We start from the raw sequence: 19950 nt of genomic DNA on the forward strand, positions 1-19950 counted from the left end.
TTTAGAATGTATTCAGCAAGGCCACCATGATGTCGACCTTCGACAGGAGCTCTATCGAGAGCATCCTGGCTGGTTGCCTTGAACTGGGGTCGCTGCAGAGAAATGGGTCAGAGGTCAATCCACAGGACCGTAAGAGCGGCAGAGAGGATCACTGGAGTTCCCCCCCCCCCCACCCACCCCACCACCGCATTGACATGATAGACTGGGATCATCATCTGAAAGGGTGTGCAAAATCATGGAGGACCTCTTCCAGCCCCGCATGCAGCATCTCTCAGCTGCTCCTATCGGGGAAGAGATGCGGGAGGATCAGGGCCAGCAAAACCAGGAACAGCTTCTTCCCACGGGCCATGAGAATGCTGAACGAGCAAAAGGTACTGCTTACACTAAACCATCCAAGACTTTTACATGTACACAAAACACGATTTCTCTATTTGTACAGATGAAATACTTGTCTTGCATATGTATTGTTTGTCTCTACGTGTGTTTTGTCTGGTTGTGTGTCTGCGTGTTTTGCACTGAGGACCGGAGATTGTTGTTTCGTCAGGTTGTATCTGTGCAATCAGATAACAATAAAGTTTACTTGAGGTGCATGTCTTTGTATGAGACATTGGTGAGGCCACATTTGGGGTCTTGTATGCAGTTCTGGTCTCCATACTTGTCAAAGGATCTACTGGCATTGGTGCAGAGGAGACTCTCCAGATTGATTCCAGGGATGTGGGGGTTGGCCTATGAGGAGAGATTGAGTCATCTGGCACTGTATTCACTGGAATTTAGAAGAATGACAGGGGATCTCATAGAAATGTATTTTTTTTTCTGCCTCTCCATCCCATAAGGGATGTGATGGATCCTCTCTGTCAATACGAGGATACCCCCACTTCTTGGAAAGGAACAGTGTGTGCAGGAATGGATTTTAGGTGAGTCGGGGATTGCATGGCTCCAGACACACATCCTCTTGATGTCCCCCTCCCAGATCCAGTGGCAAGGTGAGGTCCAAGACAGCGGGTGGGGGCGGGACCGTGAACAGCCAGACCGAGCTTCGATGGAAGGGATGGCCTTTCCGTGCTACACGGCATGTGTCTGCTTGACGGCCACTGACTATATGAGAGGGTTCATCCACCCTTTGACATGCCTGAATTTTCATCCTGCAGGGTTTTCAGCCCACCTTCCAGGTCAGCAAGCCTGATTGGTGGGGGGTGGGGGGGGTTGGGGGGTGGAAGCTGATTTAGTTGCTGATCACCTGACCATGCGGCAGGTAGTACTGGGTTAGATGGTCCCAGCAGCACTCCAACCTGACACATGAAAATATATAACGTTATGAGAAGTATAGGAAAAATTGAGGTAAGTTGTTCTCATTGGTCAGAGAGACCAGAACTTGGGGACATCAGAACAGTAAGAATGAGGATGGAGACGAGGAGGAATTGCTTTTTCCCAGAGGGTGATGGTGAATCTGTGGAATGGGGAGGGATTAGACCAGGGGAGACAAAATGGAGTCAAGGTAAAATAAAACTAGTTTGGTGTGGAAACATTGGGTCTATCTGGATAGATACCCATGAAGAGGCGGGAGGATGGGTCAGTAAGTTTGTGGATGGCACAAAGGTTGGTGGAGATGTGGATGGAGCTGAAGGTTGTTGAAGGTGACAAGAGGATCTAGACAGGAGGCAGAATGGGACAGAAGAGTGGTGGATGTTCAAGTGTGAGGCGATGCATTTTGGAAGGACTAACCAGATGGATGAGTCCAGGGTTCATGGTCATTTGAGAGTGTGGATGAACAGAGGGACCTTGGGGTCCAAATCCATACATTCCTCAAGGTGGTCACACAGGTTGGTAGGAGAGTTAAGAAGGCCTATGAGACACTGGGCTTCATTAGTCGGGGAATTGATTTCAGGAGTAGAGAGGTCATGTTGCATCTCTACCAATCTTTGGTGAGACCCCACTTGAAGTATTGTGTTCAGTTCTGGTCACCTCATTACAGTAAGGATGTGGAAGCTCTAGAGAGGGGGCAGAGGAGATCTACGAAGATGTTGCCTGGATTTGGAAACAAGTCTTATGAAGCAAGGTTTGCAGAGCTGGGACATTTCTCTTTGGAGCGAAGAGGGATGAGAGGAGACTTGATAGAGGTCGACAAGATTCTGAGGGGTATCGAGAGGGTGGAGAGCCATCACCTGTTTCCCAGGGTGGGATCAGCCAACAAAATATGAAGGGAGGGAAGTTCAAGATCAGTAAGGGTTTCTACACAGAGACTGATGGGTGTCTGGAATGCCTGGCCAGGGATGGTGGTGTAGGCTGGAACATTGGGGGCATTGAAGAAACTCTTAGACAGGCACATGGATTAAAGAAAAATAGAGGGTTATGGGGTAGGGAGGAAGGAATATATGGGTCAACACAACATCGAGGGCCGAAGGGCCTGTACTCTGCTGTTTTGTTCTATATTCTTCAAAAAAATATCAGCACAGACTAGAAGGGCTGAAGGGGCCAATGCAGTAAGAGACTAATTCGCTGCCCATTGAAGCAGTAGGAGGTTGGGGGGGTGACCTCAGTGAATATATTGAAGACAAGGTTGGGCAGTTCCGGACTTCAGGAACTGAGTTACAGGGAAAGGTTAAACAGGTTGGGACTTTATTCCATGGAGCGTAGAAGAATGAGAGGAGATTTGATAGATCTTTTCAAAATTATGAGGGGGTTGGAAAGAGTAAATGCAAGTAGGTTCTTTCCACTTCGATTTAAGAGAGATAAATACAAGCGACATGGCTCTAGGATGAAAGGGGAAAGGTTTAGTGGGACATTCTTCACTCAGAGAGTGGTGGGGACTGTGGACAAGCTGCCATCTTACTTGGTAAATTACTTGATAGCTACATGGAAGGGTTAAGGAATGGGTGCAGGTCAGTGGGATTAATGGTATGATGTTTTCAGCACAGACTAACAAGGCTGAATGGCCTGTTTTCTGTGCTATAGTGTTCTATGCTTCTCAAAAGTATATCCATGGGATGATCTCCTGCATCCGGCTCTCCCGTTGTGGCCTTCTCTGCATCATGAGCCCAGGCACAGGCTGGGAGATCGCTTTGCTGAGCTCCTCCGCCTCGACCACACTGGTGACCGGGACCTCCCAGGGCCTGACCATTTCGATTCTGCGTCCCTTGCTCACATTTCTGCCCGCGACCTCATGTACAATCCTCACCAAGACCACCCGTAAATGTGGGAGGGAACGGGAGACCCTTACCCCACCCCCCCCCCCCCAGGTGGAGAACTCACTGGGACAAAGTGCATTCTCTTTGCAGACGGAATGGTGTTGGTGGTTCATGCCATCCGGGGGACCCACCATTTGGACGGCGTAAACCTTGACCTCTGCAAACCTACTCATCAGCCCTTCACCCCACCCCTTTCCATTCACTGAACCGTCCCCCCTTTCCCCCTCCCTCCTTTTTCCACCTATTATGTCCTGCCTGTGGGACTGTGCTCCTTCCCCTTCCCCACCATTTTGTTCGGGCTCCTGCCTAAGAAGGGGTTCGACCCGAAATATTGGTTCTGTGTCTTTATCTTTGCAGACTTTGTTTTTGCAGACTTTTGTCTATCTTCCAGTGAGGCAACTTGCAAGATACAATGAATCTGGGCTCCAAGATACCTCTGATCTGAATCTCTCCACTATAAACACCCTATGGCATGTGGACAGAAGAATGGTAACAGACCCTTCCAGCCCATGCCACCCAATTAACCTGCAAACCCCACCCCTCTCCATATGTTTTCAAGGGCAGGAGGAAACCCACACAGGCATGGGAAGATCAGGGATAAAATGGGTCAAGAACAGAGGTCCCAGCTCTGATCGCTGCTGGCTGCAGATGTCCATTCTGACGCAGGAAGGGACCATGAAGAAGGGGAAGGGATGCTCGGGTAGAAAAGAGCAGAGATTTTGGGGAGAGGGAGAGACAGAGAGATAGAGGGAGGGAGTGGAGAGAGGTGTGAGTGTGCCTAAGAGAGCAAAACAGAAAGAGGGAGAGGAGGAGAGTTAAGAGAGAAAGTGAGAAAGAGTGAGGGAAAGAAAAAGAGAGAACAAGAAAGAGAGAGAGAGCAATTGAAACAGAGAGGAAGGAATAAAGTGAAAGAAAGAGAAATAAAAGGGAAAGAGGAGAAAGTAAAAGAGAGGGAGGCAGAGGGGAGAGAGAAAGATAGAGAGAGAAAAGGAGAAAGAGAGCAACAGAAGAGAAAGGGAGAAAAAGAAAGGGAGGAAAGAGAAAAGGAGAAAGAGAAAGAGAGGGAAGAGGAAGATGGGGAGAGGGAGAAAGAAAGAAAGAAAAATATTGAAAGAGAGAAATTGAAAAAGAGAGTTAAGGGAGAAAGAGAAAAATAGTGGGGTAGAGAGGATAAAGAAAGAGAGTGAAAGGGAAAGAGAGAGAGAGAGAGAATGTGCTGTGAGGAGTGTGCTGGATTCGAACTGAGGTCGCCAGCTCTGTATCAGGGTTGTGCTAATCTTCGCTGCATTGGGATCAGCTGATGAAGGTGGAAAGGTGAGAAAAAGCTCTAGCCCCGGTCTCGTTCCTTACCCGAGCACACGACACCAGCATCCTCGTTGTGGTTGCAGTTGTGGACACCCCAGTGGCGGGATGGACACTGCCAGAGGAACAGCTCTGACCCCTGGCACTCCAGGTCGTCCAGGGTGATGGAGCCCGTTCCCGGGCCGAAGTATGCGTGAGTCTTCGCCAAGATGGCGTGGCCGCACCCAAGCTCCCGGCAGACCACGTGCCCGTCATTGAGGTCCCACTGGTCATCACACACGGTGCCCCATGTCCTGTTGTTCATGACTTCAACCCGCCCCGCGCACCCATGGGTGCCATTGATGAGTCGGATTTCCACACGTTCTGGAAACATGAATCAGAGACAGAATTTACCGTCACGAACAATTCATGGTATTTATTGATTTTCTTTTTGTGATTGTTCCTTTGTCACATATTTTTCACACTCCCACTGAACGTTGGTTGAACCGTGCATTTTAGAGGGTATTTAGCAGGTCACCTGTGTTATGAACCACACATAACGAGCAGCAATATACAATAAACCAGACAGGGTTTAATTTTAAAACACCAATTTTATCTCTAACTCTTAAATGATAGTCTTAACTTTTAATCTGTCACCTTAATACTAAATCTATCCCCAACTATACACAGGTGTACATGTGTGTGAGTGAGAGAGAGAGTGAGATAGCCAAACCATTAGAGTCTAGACCAAACTATAGTTTTAACTCCACTCTCCTCTGCAGGGTCTTGCGGTCTGAGGGGGACCAGCTTCCAAACCAGGCCACGATGCAGTTGCTCAGGATGCTCTCGGGACGTCCTCTGTAGAACATAGCAAGGACAGAGGGTGAGAGATTAACTTTCCTTGGCCTTCGCAGGATGTCGAGGCATGGTGGGGCTTTCTTGGACATGGAGCTGGTGTTGAGTGCTCTGCCAAGTGCACTCCGAAGAACTAGATATGCTTGATGGCCTCAATGGTCGGCGGTCGTCCATGACATCACGTACAACCCTGAGATTCCTTTATCCTGCAGGTGCGGCAAAACTCCCACTAATTGGTGGTGCAAAAAATAAACTGTACACAAGAGTAAATGTAAACATATAAAGAACTGTGAACAGATCACAAATGTAAGCAATCTGACTGTGCAATGCAGAGAGAGCAAAGAAAATCAATACAGTGCACAAGTCAGAGTCCTTAAACGAGTCCCTGATTGAATTGGTCGTTGAGGAGCTTGATGGTGGAGGGGTAGCTGCTGTTCCCAAACCTGGTGGTGTGAGTCTTGTGGCATCTACACCTCTTTTCTGATGGAAGCAGCGAGAACAGAGCATGTGCTGGGTGGTGCGGGTCTTCGATGATCGCTGTTGCTCTCCGATGGCAGCATTCCTCACAGATGGACTCAACGGTGGGGATGGTTTTGCCTGTGATGTCCTGGGCTGCATCCACGGCCATTGAAGTTTGGACCAATATTTATTAGTTGGATTAAGGCTTTATACAAAAATCCCACTGCTAGAGTAGTGACGAATGGACAGATATCATTACTGTTTACATTGGAAAGATCAACTAGACAAGGTTGTCCTTTGTTACCAGCACTTTTTGCACTAGCTTTTGAATCTTTGGCTCAAATGATAAGACAAGATTTGTTTGCGGATGATGTTTTAATTTATTTAACAGAACCTCGGGAATCCTTAAGATATTTATATGACAGGTTGAAATAATAAGGAGAAATAGCTCGTTATAAAATTAATTGGGAAAAAAGTGAGATTATGCTATTGGTTGATGCTGAATATATTTCTTGTAAGAATATTGTTCAATTTAAGTGGTCAGATCAAATTAAATATTTAACCATTAAAATAGATAAAAAAATTTTGGTCATTTGTATGAATTAAATTATTTACCTTTATTTCAAAAAATAAATATGATTTGAATAAATGAAAAGATTTGCCAATAACATGAAAAGGTAGAGTTAACTCTATTAAAATGAATATTTTTCCTCGGTTACAATACCCTTTTCAATCTTTTCGTTGCAAAGTTTCTCCAAAATGTTTTAAATATTTGAATTCTATAGTAAGGAAGTTTTTAATGGAAAGATAAAATGGTAAGAGTGTCTCTCCAAAAATTAATGTGGAAATATGAGTTGGGAGGTTTATAGCTTTGGAATTTCAAAAATTATTATTAAAGTTTATTAATAGAATGTTTGATTTGAAAAATCTATTGACATGAGCAGATATTGAATTAAATTGAATTAATGAGAACAAGATGGATCAATTTATTTATAAATGGAATTTGAAAATATTGTGTAAATGTAATTCATCTATTTTGATGCATTTAATGTAAGTATGGAATAAGGTAAATGAGGAAATATGTACACAAGGGAAAATTTCAAGTAAGACACCTTTATATCAGAATAAACTTTTTCTTTTTACATCTAATAATCATCTTTTGAGAATATAGGAGCAGGAAGGAATTAAAACTGTACAGGATTGTTATGAGGCTGGTTATTTTCTTTCTTTCCAGCAGATGAAAGAAAAATATGAAATACCATCAAATACTCTTTTTGGTGTTTACCAAGTTGGAGCCTTGTTAGTGGATAATTTTGGGTATACTTTAAGGTTACCAAGACCTACTACATTTGAAACTTTAATTATGGAAGATGGGAAGAAAATGTTGAGATCTGAAATGTATGCATTATTGCAGAACAAAATGCCTGTTAGATTTACAAAAGTCAAGATTAAAATGGGAAAAAGATTTAAGGATTAGTAATGACTCAAGAGGATAAGAGGAATTGATGTAAAGATAGTATGACTAAAATTGTGAATGTGAGATATAAATTAGTGCATTATAATTTTATATATCAATGATATTTGACTCCTGAAAAATTAAAGAGATATTATTTATATTCTTCAGGTTTATGTGTTAGATGTCAGAAAGAAACAGGTTCTTTTTCACATTCTACTTGGCGATGTGAAAAGGTAAAGCCTTTCTGGATGCGACTTGAAGAACAGTTTACAAGATATTTTTAAAGTTAAATTCTCAATCGATCCATCAATATTTTTTCCAGGTAATATTAAAAAGACATGTTTGGAATTAGGATTAACTAAATTTCAAATTGCCTTTTTGAGATTAGCATTACCATTAGCGATTACTTGGAAAATGTAAACTGTTTTGAATTTACATAGGTGGCCAATGGAGTTGAGATCTTATATAAAAATAATGTATAATTGATGTGATAATTATCTTTTTTATCGGAATGTTTGGAGTCTTTATTTGGATTATATGGAATGAAAATTTTGAATCCTTCAGCCACGTCGTGGTGGAATTGCTTCAATCCACAGTAATTAATTATCTTATTGTATATTACATCTCCTTTTACTTTATTTTCCTTTTTCTTTCTTTTCTTTTTTTGTGGGGTAGATTAGATGGTTAGGTGATGTTTGGGGGATGGGATATAGGGGGAGGGTTGTAATGAAAGTAGGGTGGGTTGGGGGAGGGTGGTTTTGGATTATATACCATGTATTCTTTATTGACAATATGGATAATTTGCTTTTTTTTTCAACTGTATGTATCATGGTTTTAAAATTTTGAATATTCAAAAAAAAAGAAATTTGTCCTCACCAATGTCTTATACAACCCAATAAACATTATGTCGTAATTTTGTTTCTATGCCGAATCATTTATAACCATATAACAATAACAGCCCAGAAACAGGCCAACTCGGCCATTCCAGTCCATGCTGAACACTTTCTCCCTCCTCACCCTGCTGATCCACACTCAACCCGTAACCCTCCATTCCTTTCCCGTCCAGCTTCTTCTTAAGAAGTCTGCCTCCGCCACTTCATCCAGAAGCCTGATCCACACGTCCGCCCCTCTCTGAGTGATGAAGTCCCCCCCTCGTTTCCTCTCAACTTTTGCCCCCTCTCAGCTCATGTCCTCTCGTTTGTGTCTCCCCCTTTCTTAAAGGAAAAAGCCTTTCCACATCCCCTCTATCGATACCCCTAATAATTTTAAACACCTCAATCAAATCCCCTCTCAATCTTCTATGCTCCAAAGAATAAAGACCTCACTTATTTAACCTTTCCCTATAATTTAGACCCTGTCAACACTCGAGTAAATCTTCTCTGTGCTCTCTCCAATTTGTTGAGATCTTTCCCATACTTTGGTGACCAAAACTGCATGCAATTCCCCAACTTTGGTCTCACCGATGCCTTGTACAATTTTACCATCACATTCATGTCCTGTACTCAATACTTTGATTTATGAAGGCCAATTAGCCAAAAGCTTTCTTTACAACCTTGTCCACCTGTGACACCACTTTCAGAGAATTATGTATCTATTCCCAGATCCCTCTGATCTACCACACATGGTGATGGACAGAAAAGGAATGGGTGGTGTGTGGAGGAAGGGAGATGGGCCTGGGGAAAGCAACGGGCACTTTGTGTAATACTATTTGTATCAGCCTGGCTCGCGATTAGAGGAGCGCTTGCAGTGAGATCCTTCTTGTGCAGCCAGAGCATCACCCTCCATACACACTGTCCTTTGGACAGCTGTGGTGCTGTGGAGTCTGTCACCCACCTCATTGCGCAAAGAGCATGGGGAGGTGGAGGCTTTGTCAAGGTTCATCCCCAGCGGCAGCGTGACAGAGGACTCTCCAATCTATGGGCAGTTCCCCGGGGACGTTCTTCATGTCTGACATCCAGAACCTTTGGTCTGTTGGTCTTCCAGCATGCCGCGATGTGGATGAGGAAACAGTGATGAGAATATATCGTTATGATCGACACTATGACTGTAAAAAGTCTTGAAGAGTTTTCTTGTCAATGATTTGTTATGTATAAAGTATATTTTTGGAAATAAAAACATATTGATCTTTGATTCAACATTGTCTTCTATTTTACCCTTTTGCTTTCCAGACCAACCTCTGAAGCCCAAGGTAAATTTTAGGAGGCTGATGGGTAAAGAGAGCTTTTGGCATATTGGCCTTAATAAATCAAAGTATTCAACAATCACATATAAACCCCAGGAGATTAATGATTAATTTTGTACATTTTATAAGGATTTATATATCTCTGGGGTGATTCAGGACAATGAACAGATTGATTCTTTTTTGGCTAATTTAAATTTACCTTCGTTAAATGAAAAAGATGCTAAGGAGTTAGGTATTAGGTTTACTGATTTAGAGCTAAAGGAGATATTGGAATCTATGCCAAGTGGGAAATCTCCAGGAGAAGATGGATTTACAATGGAGTTTTACAAAGAATTTTATGACGTATTACTTCCGGTATTTGCAGATGTGCTTATGCAAGCTACAGAAATTGGTTCATTTTTGGAATCATTTTCTAGGGCGTTAATAACAGTTATTCCAAAGAAGGATAGAGACCCTTTAAAAGTGCCTTCATATAGACCGATTTCTTTATTGAATGTGGATTATAAGATTGTAGCAAAGTTATTCGCCAACATTCCTTGCAACCTCCGACAGGGCATCCTACACTGTCATCAGCACCTCTGCCCTTTCTGTCACTTCACTGACGCCCTCCTCTGCCTCTTGCCCATCCCCCGTATGCACCTCCGACAATCCTTCACACATTCCAAGATGCAGTAAAGGGCTATTTCTTTCCCTCCCACTCCCCCCCACCACCACTCAGCGCCTCCCCTCACCTGCCACCTCCATCACCACGAAGTTGCTGTAGGTGGAGTTGAATATCTTGCCGTTGATCTCTGTCTCGTAAGTGCAAGTATAGTTCCCACTGTCGGACACGCTGACATTTGGTATTCTGTACTCGGCCCCATGTGTTGTCCACTGCGCTGGAATCCAAGCCATTTGCGTATCCTGGCCGTCCTTGATCAAATGGAAATTATGCGTAGTGTAGTACTCTGGGGCAATACAGGTGATCCGGACACTTTTCCCTTGTATGTACAGGCCAAACAAGGTGGTCAGGGTGAGTTTCGCTCCCTGTGGTTCACCTGCAAGAGGGAACAATCAGATGAATAATTTATCGAAAAGCAGAGTGGGCAAACGACATTCATCGCTCCCAAAACTTCCCCTCCCCTCACTGCCAAGTTGGGTCCCCAGACAGCCCTTGTGAAACATGAAAGGCTGCAAATGCTGCGAATGAGGTAACACTCTGATTGAGTAGAGAGGGCATTCGAAGCTTTAAGGATCTGTTCATTGATGGATATTCTGCATCATTTGAACAGATTACTGCTAAATCTAACCTGCTCCAAATATCTTTAGATATTTGAAAGTTCGGCATTTTTCTTGAACTATAAGGTTCTAATATCCAAAGAGCATATGAATCAAATTTTGCAGATGAGCTTTTAATTTTAGCTCAATGCCTTCTTGTGAAGATTTACTATGCATTATTTACAATAAAGTGTTATGCTTAAATCAGACTTTGTTAGTTAAAATCAAAACGTTTTGGGAACGTTTAAATTTAACCTTATCGGATGTGAAATGGGTCCAAATTGTTAAGTTGGTTAATAGATCTTTGTTATGTGTTCGCTCGTGATTGTCTCTTACAATCCAAAGTGGCGCACATGTCTAAGGTTAAATTGTCTCACTTTTATAATTGTCTTGCTTTTATTCCGATACGACTCCCTGGTGTGGCAGGTGGAAGAGTGGAGAAGCGTCATTAGTTCTGGGACTTATCTAGAAAAATACCGGTGAAAGGTTTTCCATACTGTATCAAAAATAAATGTTCAAATTTGTTCGAATACTGTGACGTTATTTCTTAAATTATATGTTAATTTTTTCCAAAGGAATACATTTATTCATTTCCTTGTACCATTGCTGTATTCTCAGTCTGTGTGATTACATTGTTTAATGGGTTTAATGTGTCATATATGTTGAACGTTGAGTGGGTGGGGAGGGGGTTGGGAAGGAGGGGGGAAAAGGGGAGAAAATGACACTGTGTATATTCAAGAGGGAAAGGTTTATGTGTATTTTGGTCAATATGGTTCATAGTGTGAAAAATAAAAAAAATAAAAAAATAAATGTTCAAGATAGATTTAACACTGAATCCCTTTGGTGGCCCTCTTCGGCACGACGGGAGGGAAGGATTCGACTCTGTCTCCAGTTCAGAGTGGCACCAAGTCTTTTCGCCTCTCTCTTGGCAAGGCCTGAAATCTTACTTTGATGGAAGGAACGCTACTTGTGACCAGAAGCCGCAGGACAGCGTGTCCTGTTTGAACGTGGAAAAGATTCGTCATACAATTGGCAATTCAAATGCAAGATTCCTGATGTTCTATTTTACTCCAATGTAATTAAATTAGCTGAATTGTATCTTTTCCATGTTCCTCATGTTAAATTTTCATCTGCCTTCGATTTTCTTTTATTACCTGTGGTAATATGGCGGTGTGCACTGGCTGGCCTGCCCTCCAGGTGTCTCCCTGCCTTAGCTCCTCTCTTGATCCTTCCCATGTGACCCCTGGCCATAAAGGTGGAGTAATTCCTGTTCATTTTCCTAGCCTGGACCCGGGCCAGCAGTCTCTTCCTCAATAAAGCCTATTGTTCCCCTCAGTCTTCTGTCTGCATCACTATTGGGGCTGCAAATAGCACCCAACAATTTATTAAGCTAGAATTTGGAACTCTATGGTTATGGAGAAATTGCTACACCCCGAATGGCTGGAAGTCGATCCCCAAGTCCCGGGTGTATTGGTGCTCTTCGAACAGTGGGTGAACTATTTTAATAATTTCCTTGACACTGCTGCGGAGGTGGTCGACTCTGACGAGAAGAAGCTCAAGATCCTTCAAGCACGAGTCAGCCAGAAGGCCTACCTGACCATCCAAGGCTGCACGACCTACACCGACGCAATGGCTGAGCTGCAGGTGCTCTATAAACTGAAGGTGAACTCGGTTTACTCCCGTTACCTGCTGGCGTTCCGGAAATAACAACCTGGTGAGTCTGCCAAAGAGTTCATCCAGTCCTTGGTCACACTGGGATAAGAGTGGGGGAATCCCACAGGCCCGGGCACAATATTGCTGACCCAATGTGTGGAAGAGCTGATCAGAGATGCCTGCGTGTCAGGGTTGAGGTTAGACTAGACTACATCCGGCAAAGACTCCTTGAAGAGGACCCACACCCTCTCAAAAAGGCCATCGAACTGGTCAGAACTCGCCCAGCGCCAAGCGGTATCGATTGCGGGCAGATGCAGACCATTCATATACATTCCACCACGAGAGCCAGTGGCCTGGGACTCAGCATCAGGCATCAGCGACCCGACCACACCTGCAATCACGCCGACCGCATCGCCAAGATGCAACTTCTGCGGGCTGGCCAAGCACGCGAGGCACCTCTGCCCCGCGAAGGGAGCGATGTGCTCGGGCTGTGGAAAGAGGGGCCACTATCAAAAGGTCTGCAGGTCCTGATCGCAGCCAGCGAGCAGTGCGGCGTGCGTCCCTGAAGAGCTTCTGCCACTGACCACGTGCACGGCGAGGGGAGCGCTATCCTATCAGCCACCGCTCCCAGACTTGGCACCTCGGCCTACCGCTCCAGTGACATCATTTCCAACTGCCACATCTCCACTTCTGGCTTCTCTTCATCTGATGCTGTGTGGTCAACATAGAGGTCGCCATCTTGGCCGGGCCTCTCCACCAATGATGACGATGAAGAAATGCCGCTCCTCACTTCAGTGACACTAAATCAAGCCAGTCCTCATCCAATTTCAAGCTCAATGATGCAGATTGAGGTGAATGGATATAAAACTAACTGTCTTTTTGATAGCAGCAGTACGGAAAGCTTCATACACCCTAATGTGGTCTAGAGACTCTCCCACCTAGTCCGACCCTTGACCAGGATGGTTTCAATGGCGGCTAGCGACCAACAGACGAGTCCCGGCACTTGGTCCCTGGTTATGACCTGTGGCCTCACCATCTTGAGGGTGCCTCCCCCCATCACTATTCACGAACCTCACCACGGATTCAAACCCATCACCACAAAAAGTTGGCGCTATAGCTCAGAGGATATGCAATTTATCTGGGCTGAGGTTCAACGACTCCTGGTGGAGGGGATCATAGCCCCGAGCACCAGTCCCTGGAGAACAGTGGTCAGAGGGGCGGGCAAGCCCCGGATGGTAATTGACTATAGTCAAACCTTCATCCAGTTCACCCAGTGGGACGTGTACCCGTTCCCCGGTATAGCCGACTTGGTCAATAAGGTCGCCAAATACAGAATTTTTTCAACTATTGACCTCAACTACCATCAACTCCCCCCCACCCCCTCCCACCCGTCTGAGCGATTGAATCTATACCTGATTCGAAGCTGACAGGAAACTCTTCCACTTCTTGCGGGTACCCTTCAGTGTTACTAATAGTGTTTCTGCTTCCCAGAGAGTAATGGACCAGATGGTGAGGGAACACGGGCTGACGGCAACCTTCCCCTACCTCGACAATGTCACCACCTGCGGCCATGATCAGCAGGAACGCGATGCAAACCTCATCAAGTTCTTGCGTATGGCCAAGTTACTTAACTCGACGTACCACAAGGACAAGTGCGTGTTCAACACGGAGCAGCTGGCCCTTCTTGGATGTGTCGTGGCACATGGTGTTATTGCCCCCATCCTGACCGCATGCACCCACTTCTAGAACTCCCTGTCCCAAGCACCCTGAAGGAACTAAAAAGATACCTAGGTCTGTTCTCTTATTACACGCAGTGGGTGCCCAACTGCGCAGATAAAGCCCATTCCCTAATTTGGTCAACCATTTTTCCACTGGGGTGTCATGTGATGGAGTAGTGGCCGGTAGAGTAAAAAGAAAAAAGTCAAGAAAAGACAAAGCTTCACAAATATAAAGTATAAGAAATAAAAGATAAAATTATAGAGAAGAGAAAAAAATGGCACCAAAGAAGGAAAAAGTAAAACCAATGGGGAAAAAAGAAGAAGAAAAGTCTCCGGAATAGAAGGAAGGCCTTACCTGTACGAAGGAACAGGGAGCCATGGTGGCAAAGACCGCCTGATCTCCGAGGTTGGTGCTGACCCCGCGGAGTCGTGACCCCCCCGACCAGTGGACTGCAGAAATGGCTCGCCAAACAAAAGTGCACAATCAAAGGTAAAAGGAAACACTGAAGGGAGGGGGCTCAGCCGAGGAGCAGAAAACCAGAGCGTGACCCGCTGAGGGACGCCTGACACCAGGGCTCTCAGCTGGAAGATGAGGAAAGCGGCAGGAGAAGGAGTGAGGAGCCAGGCGAGGAAGAAAGTTAATAGGGTGAATGGCAAGAGGAGCAGCAGCAGGAGGCCTGACAGATGAGCAGCCCAGGAGGGGAGGATCAACAACAAGAGGCCCAGCAAGAAGAGGCCCAAAAAAGTGATACAAGCAACCCATCAGGAGAATCAGAAGAGACACAGATATAAAGAAGAGAAGAAGAAGACACAAACACAGGTACAAACACAGAAGAAGAGGAAGAAGAAGACCAAGATCTTCACAGAGAGATAGAAGGTAAAACAGATGGACAGAATATAGATAAAGCCTTTTTTGAAGAACAAATGAGAGCATTAAAAGAATGGTTGTCATTTGAATTTAGTGCAATTAAAAGAAAAACGAAAAGAACAGAAGATAAAATGCAAAGTTTAGAATGGGTCATGACAGAAATGGGGAAAAGAGTAGAAAATGTGGAAGAACGAGAAACGGCTGTAGAAATGGAAGTAAACGACTTAAGAGGAAAATTGGAAGAAATTGATAAAAAAAAAACAAGAGTTGTTAGCTCAGAAAATTGATAGGTTGGAAAATTTTCATAGGCGAAACAACATAAAAAGAGTGGGCCTAAAGGAAGATGAAGAAGCCACAGACATGAAGGAATTTATAAAAGAATGGATCCCGAAGGTCCTAGGAACGACAGAAATGCAGGAAGAAATGGAAATAGAAAGGGCACACAGAACACTAGCTCCGAAACCGCAGACACATCAAAAACCAAAATCCATCTTAGTAAAATTTTTACGACAAGAGAAAATATACTGGAGTGGGAAAGGAATAAAGTTAGAGAAGATAATAAACCATTGGAATACAAGGGTCAAAAATATTTTTTTTACCCAGACATAAGTTTTGAACTCTTAAAGAAGAGGAAAGAGTTTAATACAGCAAAATCAATTCTATGGAAAAAAGGTTATAAATTCATGTTAAGACATCCAGCTGTGCTTAAAATATTTATACCCAGGGAGCAAAACAGACTGTTCTTGGATCTGGAGGAAGCACAAGAATTCGCAGAGCATTTGCAGGACAGAAGGAGAGATGAAGAGATGTAATAAGAATGAAGAATGGTGATAAAGTATATATAAAGATGTAAAAACAATGTATATGTAAAGAACTAAAGAGGGAAAAGAGAGGGGAAGGAAGGAAGTAAGGGGAAAAAAGGGAGAGCTTTGTTATATGTGTTAAAAAAAGTGTTTTCTGGGGGGAGTTTGGGGGGAGGGGAGAGAATAACCATCACTACGAAATCAGTTGATGCTTGCGAACAAGATCACAATCCAAATGGAAAGGGGTTGTGGTTGCCTGGCAAGGGATAAGGGGCAACTCAGAGAGGGGGGGCATTTGGGGTTAAGGTAATATTGGGTGTGGAAATCGTTGGAGTATTTTATGTTTTAAATGTGTTGTCATACATTGAGTTTAAAAAGAGAAAACTGAGAGATGAAAATGGGAAAAAGGGGGATGGAGTTGATGAGGAAACGGAAAAGAGGTGTGAACAAGATATGAGATGGCCACGTTGAACTATATGACTATAAACATTAATGGAATACATAACCAAATTAAAAGGAAGAGGCTATTAAATATACTGAAAAAAGACAAAAATAGATATAGCATTTGTGCAGGAAATGCATCTAATTGAAGTGGAACATAAATTAAAGAGAGACTGGGTAGGACACTTAGCAGTAGCATCATATAATTCAAAAGCTAGAGGTGTAGCCATATTAGTTAACAAAAATGTACCAATCAAAATAGAGGAGGAAATAATAGATCCAGCAGGGAGATATTTAATGATAAAGTGTCGAATATACTCAGAATCTTGGAATTTGCTCAATATATATGCACCTAATGAGGAGGATCAAAAGTTTATGCAGGATAATTTTTTGAAGATTGCACAATAACAAGGAAATATATTGATAGGAGGGGATTTTAACCTTAATTTGGATCTAATGTTGGATAAAACTGGACAAAAGACAAGCAAAAAGAATAAAGGAGCCAAATTTATGGTTAAATCAATGCAGGAAATGAAACTTGGAGGAGGTAGCACCCAAGAGAGAAGGAATATTCATATTATTTGCGTAGGCATAAAACATACTCAAGGATTGATATGTTTTTGTTGTCAGCCCATATTCAAGGGAGAGTTAGGAAAACTGAATATAAAGCTAGATTGCTATTTGATCATGCACCCCTGTTATTAGCAATAGAGCTGGAGGACATCCCGCCAAGAACAGAAAGATGGAGGTGAAACTCCATGCTACTTAAAAGGCAGGAATCTAGAGACTTTATTGAATGCCAAATTAAAATATATTTTGAAATAAACATGGAATCAGTGAAAGACAAATTTATATTATGGGACACAATGAAAGCCTTCATTAGAGGGCAGATAATAAGTTATGTAACTAAGATGAAAAAGGACTACAATCAGAAAATAGAGCAGTTGGAAAGGGAGATAGAAAGTACAGAAAATGAACTAGTAAAAAGGGATGATATAATGAAAGGGAGATAATTGGCGGACAAAAAAATAAAATACAAAACATTACAAACGTGCAAGGTGGAGAAGAACATAATGAAAATAAAACATAAGTATTACAAACTGGGAGAAAAAACACATAAAATATTAGGCTGGCAACTTAAAACAGAACAAGCTAAAACAACTGTATTGGCATCAGGAAAAAGGACAAACAAATTACATATAACCCAATAGAGATTAATAAGAACTTTAAGGAATTTTATGAACAATTACACCAAACTGAGAACAAGGGGATAAAATAGAAGAGTTTTTAGCTAAAATTGAACAGCTGAAATTGCAAGAAAAACAAAACGAACTGATAAAACCATTTGAAATAGAGGAAGTACAGGATATATTTAAAAAAGCTGCTGAACAATAAAATACCGGGAGAGGATGGATTCCCAATAGAATTATATAAAACATTTAAAGAGTTATTAATTCCTCCTCTCTTGGAAGTAATGAACCAGAAAGAAGAAACACAAAACTTGCCAGATTCATGTAAGACAGCAATAATTACAGTAATACCAAAGACGGGGAAGGATCCATTAATACCAGCATCATGTAGACCAATATCGCTACTTAACTCAGATTATAAGATAATAGTGAAATTATTAGCAAACAAATTGGCCAATTGTGTACCAAAAATAGTAAAACAAAATCAAACTGGATTTATTAAGAAAAGACGAACAGCGGATGTCTGCAAACATATTAATCTAATTCATGCAGTTCAAGGAAATAAGGAACCAACAGTGGTTGTTGCGTTAGATGCAGAAAAAGCCTTTGACAGGGTAGAGTGGAACTACTTATTTAAAGTATTACAGAGGTTCAATCTACCAGAAAAATATATTAATTGGATTAAAGCATTGTATAATGGACCATTGATGAAGGTAACAGTAAATGGATATGTATCGAACCAATTTAAATTAAGTAGGTCAACTAGACAGGGATGTCCATTATCCCCCTCATTGTTCGCCCTAGCAATAGAACCATTGGCAGAACTGGTAAGAATAGAAAATAAAATAAAAGGGATAAAAATAAAGGAGAAGGAGTATAAAATCAGCTTATTTGCAGATGACATCATAGTATACCTAACAGAACCAGAAATATCAATAAAAGAATTACATAAGAAATTGAAGGAATACGGAGAAATATCGGGGTATAAGATCAATGCAAATCAAAGTGAAGTGATGCCAATGAGTAATGCGGATTGTACAGAATTTAAAAAAGAATCATCATTTAAATGGCAAACACAAGCAATCCGATACCTAGGAATAAGGTTAGATGATAACTTAAGCTACTTGAACAGACTAAATTATCAGCTACTAATAAAGAAATTGCAGGAAGACTTAGAACACTGTAAAGAATTACCACTAACGTTGATAGGGAGGGTAAATTGCATTAAAATGAATGTGTTCCCAAGGATACAATACTTATTTCAATCGTTACCAATTCCCTTAACAGAGAAATTCTTTAATGAACTAAAGAGAATAATAAGGAAATTCTTGTGGAAAGGGGGTAAACCGAGGGTAGCATTAGATAAATTAACAGAGAGGTATAACCAAGGAGGTTTACAGTTACCAAAATTATTATAGAGCCACACAATTAAGGTATTTATCAGACTTTTACCAGACAAGGGAAAAACCAGACTGGACTAAGATAGAACTAGATAAAATGGGGAGAAGGTACCAGAGCATATACTTTATAAGTGGGATGAAAAGCTGGTGCATTATAAGCTCACCAGTATTGCATCATTTACTTAATATATGGAAGAAGATCCACTTAGAAAGGAAAAAAATGAATTACCAAATACCAAAATTGTTATTGACACAAAACCCATTAATCCCTTTTACAATAGATAACCTTCCCTTTAGAGAATGGGAGAGAAAAGGAATCAAAAGAATAGAAAATTGTTTTTTGGGAAATAATTTATTAACATTTGAACAGTTGAAGTACAAACATGGAATAACTCATGGTACAATGTTTGCATATCATCAACTGAAAGCTTATTTAAAGGATAAATTGGGAAACAGACTGAGGTTACCAGAAGAAAGCAGCTTTGAATATGTGATTACAGACACAATGATAATTAAAAGATTTATAACAGACATGTACATTAAGCTCCAAGAGAAAGAAAATGATGAAATAAGCTATAAACCTAAACAAAAGTGGGAAAAGGATTTAAACATAAAGATAAAAAATGAAACATGGGAAAAGTTATGTTCTGGAACTATGAAGAATACAATAAACACAAGGTTACGCATGATACAGTATAATTGGTTACACAGGTTATATATCACACCTCAAAAGTTAAAAAAAAATGGGATTCAACATTATCGAATAGATGTTTTCGCTGTAAGAAGGAAATGGGAACAACATTGCATGCAACTTGGGCATGTACGAAAGTAAATACGTTTTGGGAAGAATTAAATCAGATACTAAATAAAATCACAAAAAATAACATACCAAAAAATCCAGAGATCTTTCTTTTAAGTAACATAAGAAGTAATGAATTAGGCCTCAAATTGGATAAAGCTTTAGAAGTAGCAAAAAAGAGTATAATGTTAACTTGGAAAATGGAAGAGAGCCTGAGAATACAGCAATGGTACATGGAAATGAATAAATGTATTCCATTGGAAAAAAATAACATATAGGCATATAAAAAATAAAGTCACATTATTTGAACAAATTTGGGAAACATACATGGAGCATAACAGAGAGAGCTTGCCTTGGACCTCCACCCCCTAAAATGATAAGAAGACAAAACGGTTTGATTCAG

The 19950-nt window shown here is 41.9% G+C and overlaps 1 protein-coding gene across 6 annotated transcripts in view; it reads right to left on the reverse strand.

Moving 5' to 3' along the window:
• The window catches only part of LOC138758297 (scavenger receptor cysteine-rich domain-containing protein DMBT1-like), a 141159-nt gene that overhangs the window by 15184 nt on the left and 106025 nt on the right, over nt 1–19950 (reverse strand). For 5 of the 6 annotated variants that reach the window (XM_069927012.1, XM_069927011.1, XM_069927009.1 and 2 more), the window contains 2 exons: nt 10150–10455; nt 4536–4850 (listed from right to left, as the gene is read on the reverse strand). In XM_069927012.1, the coding sequence (XP_069783113.1) occupies nt 4536–4850; nt 10150–10455 (621 nt within the window). Of the gene's footprint in view, nt 1–4535; nt 4851–4876; nt 5528–10149; nt 10456–19950 lie in introns of those variants that run through there. The other variant, XM_069927013.1, reaches the window with a different exon arrangement.

Source organism: Narcine bancroftii, chromosome 3, assembly GCF_036971445.1.
Source record: "Narcine bancroftii isolate sNarBan1 chromosome 3, sNarBan1.hap1, whole genome shotgun sequence".
Taxonomy (NCBI): Eukaryota; Metazoa; Chordata; class Chondrichthyes; order Torpediniformes; family Narcinidae; genus Narcine; species Narcine bancroftii.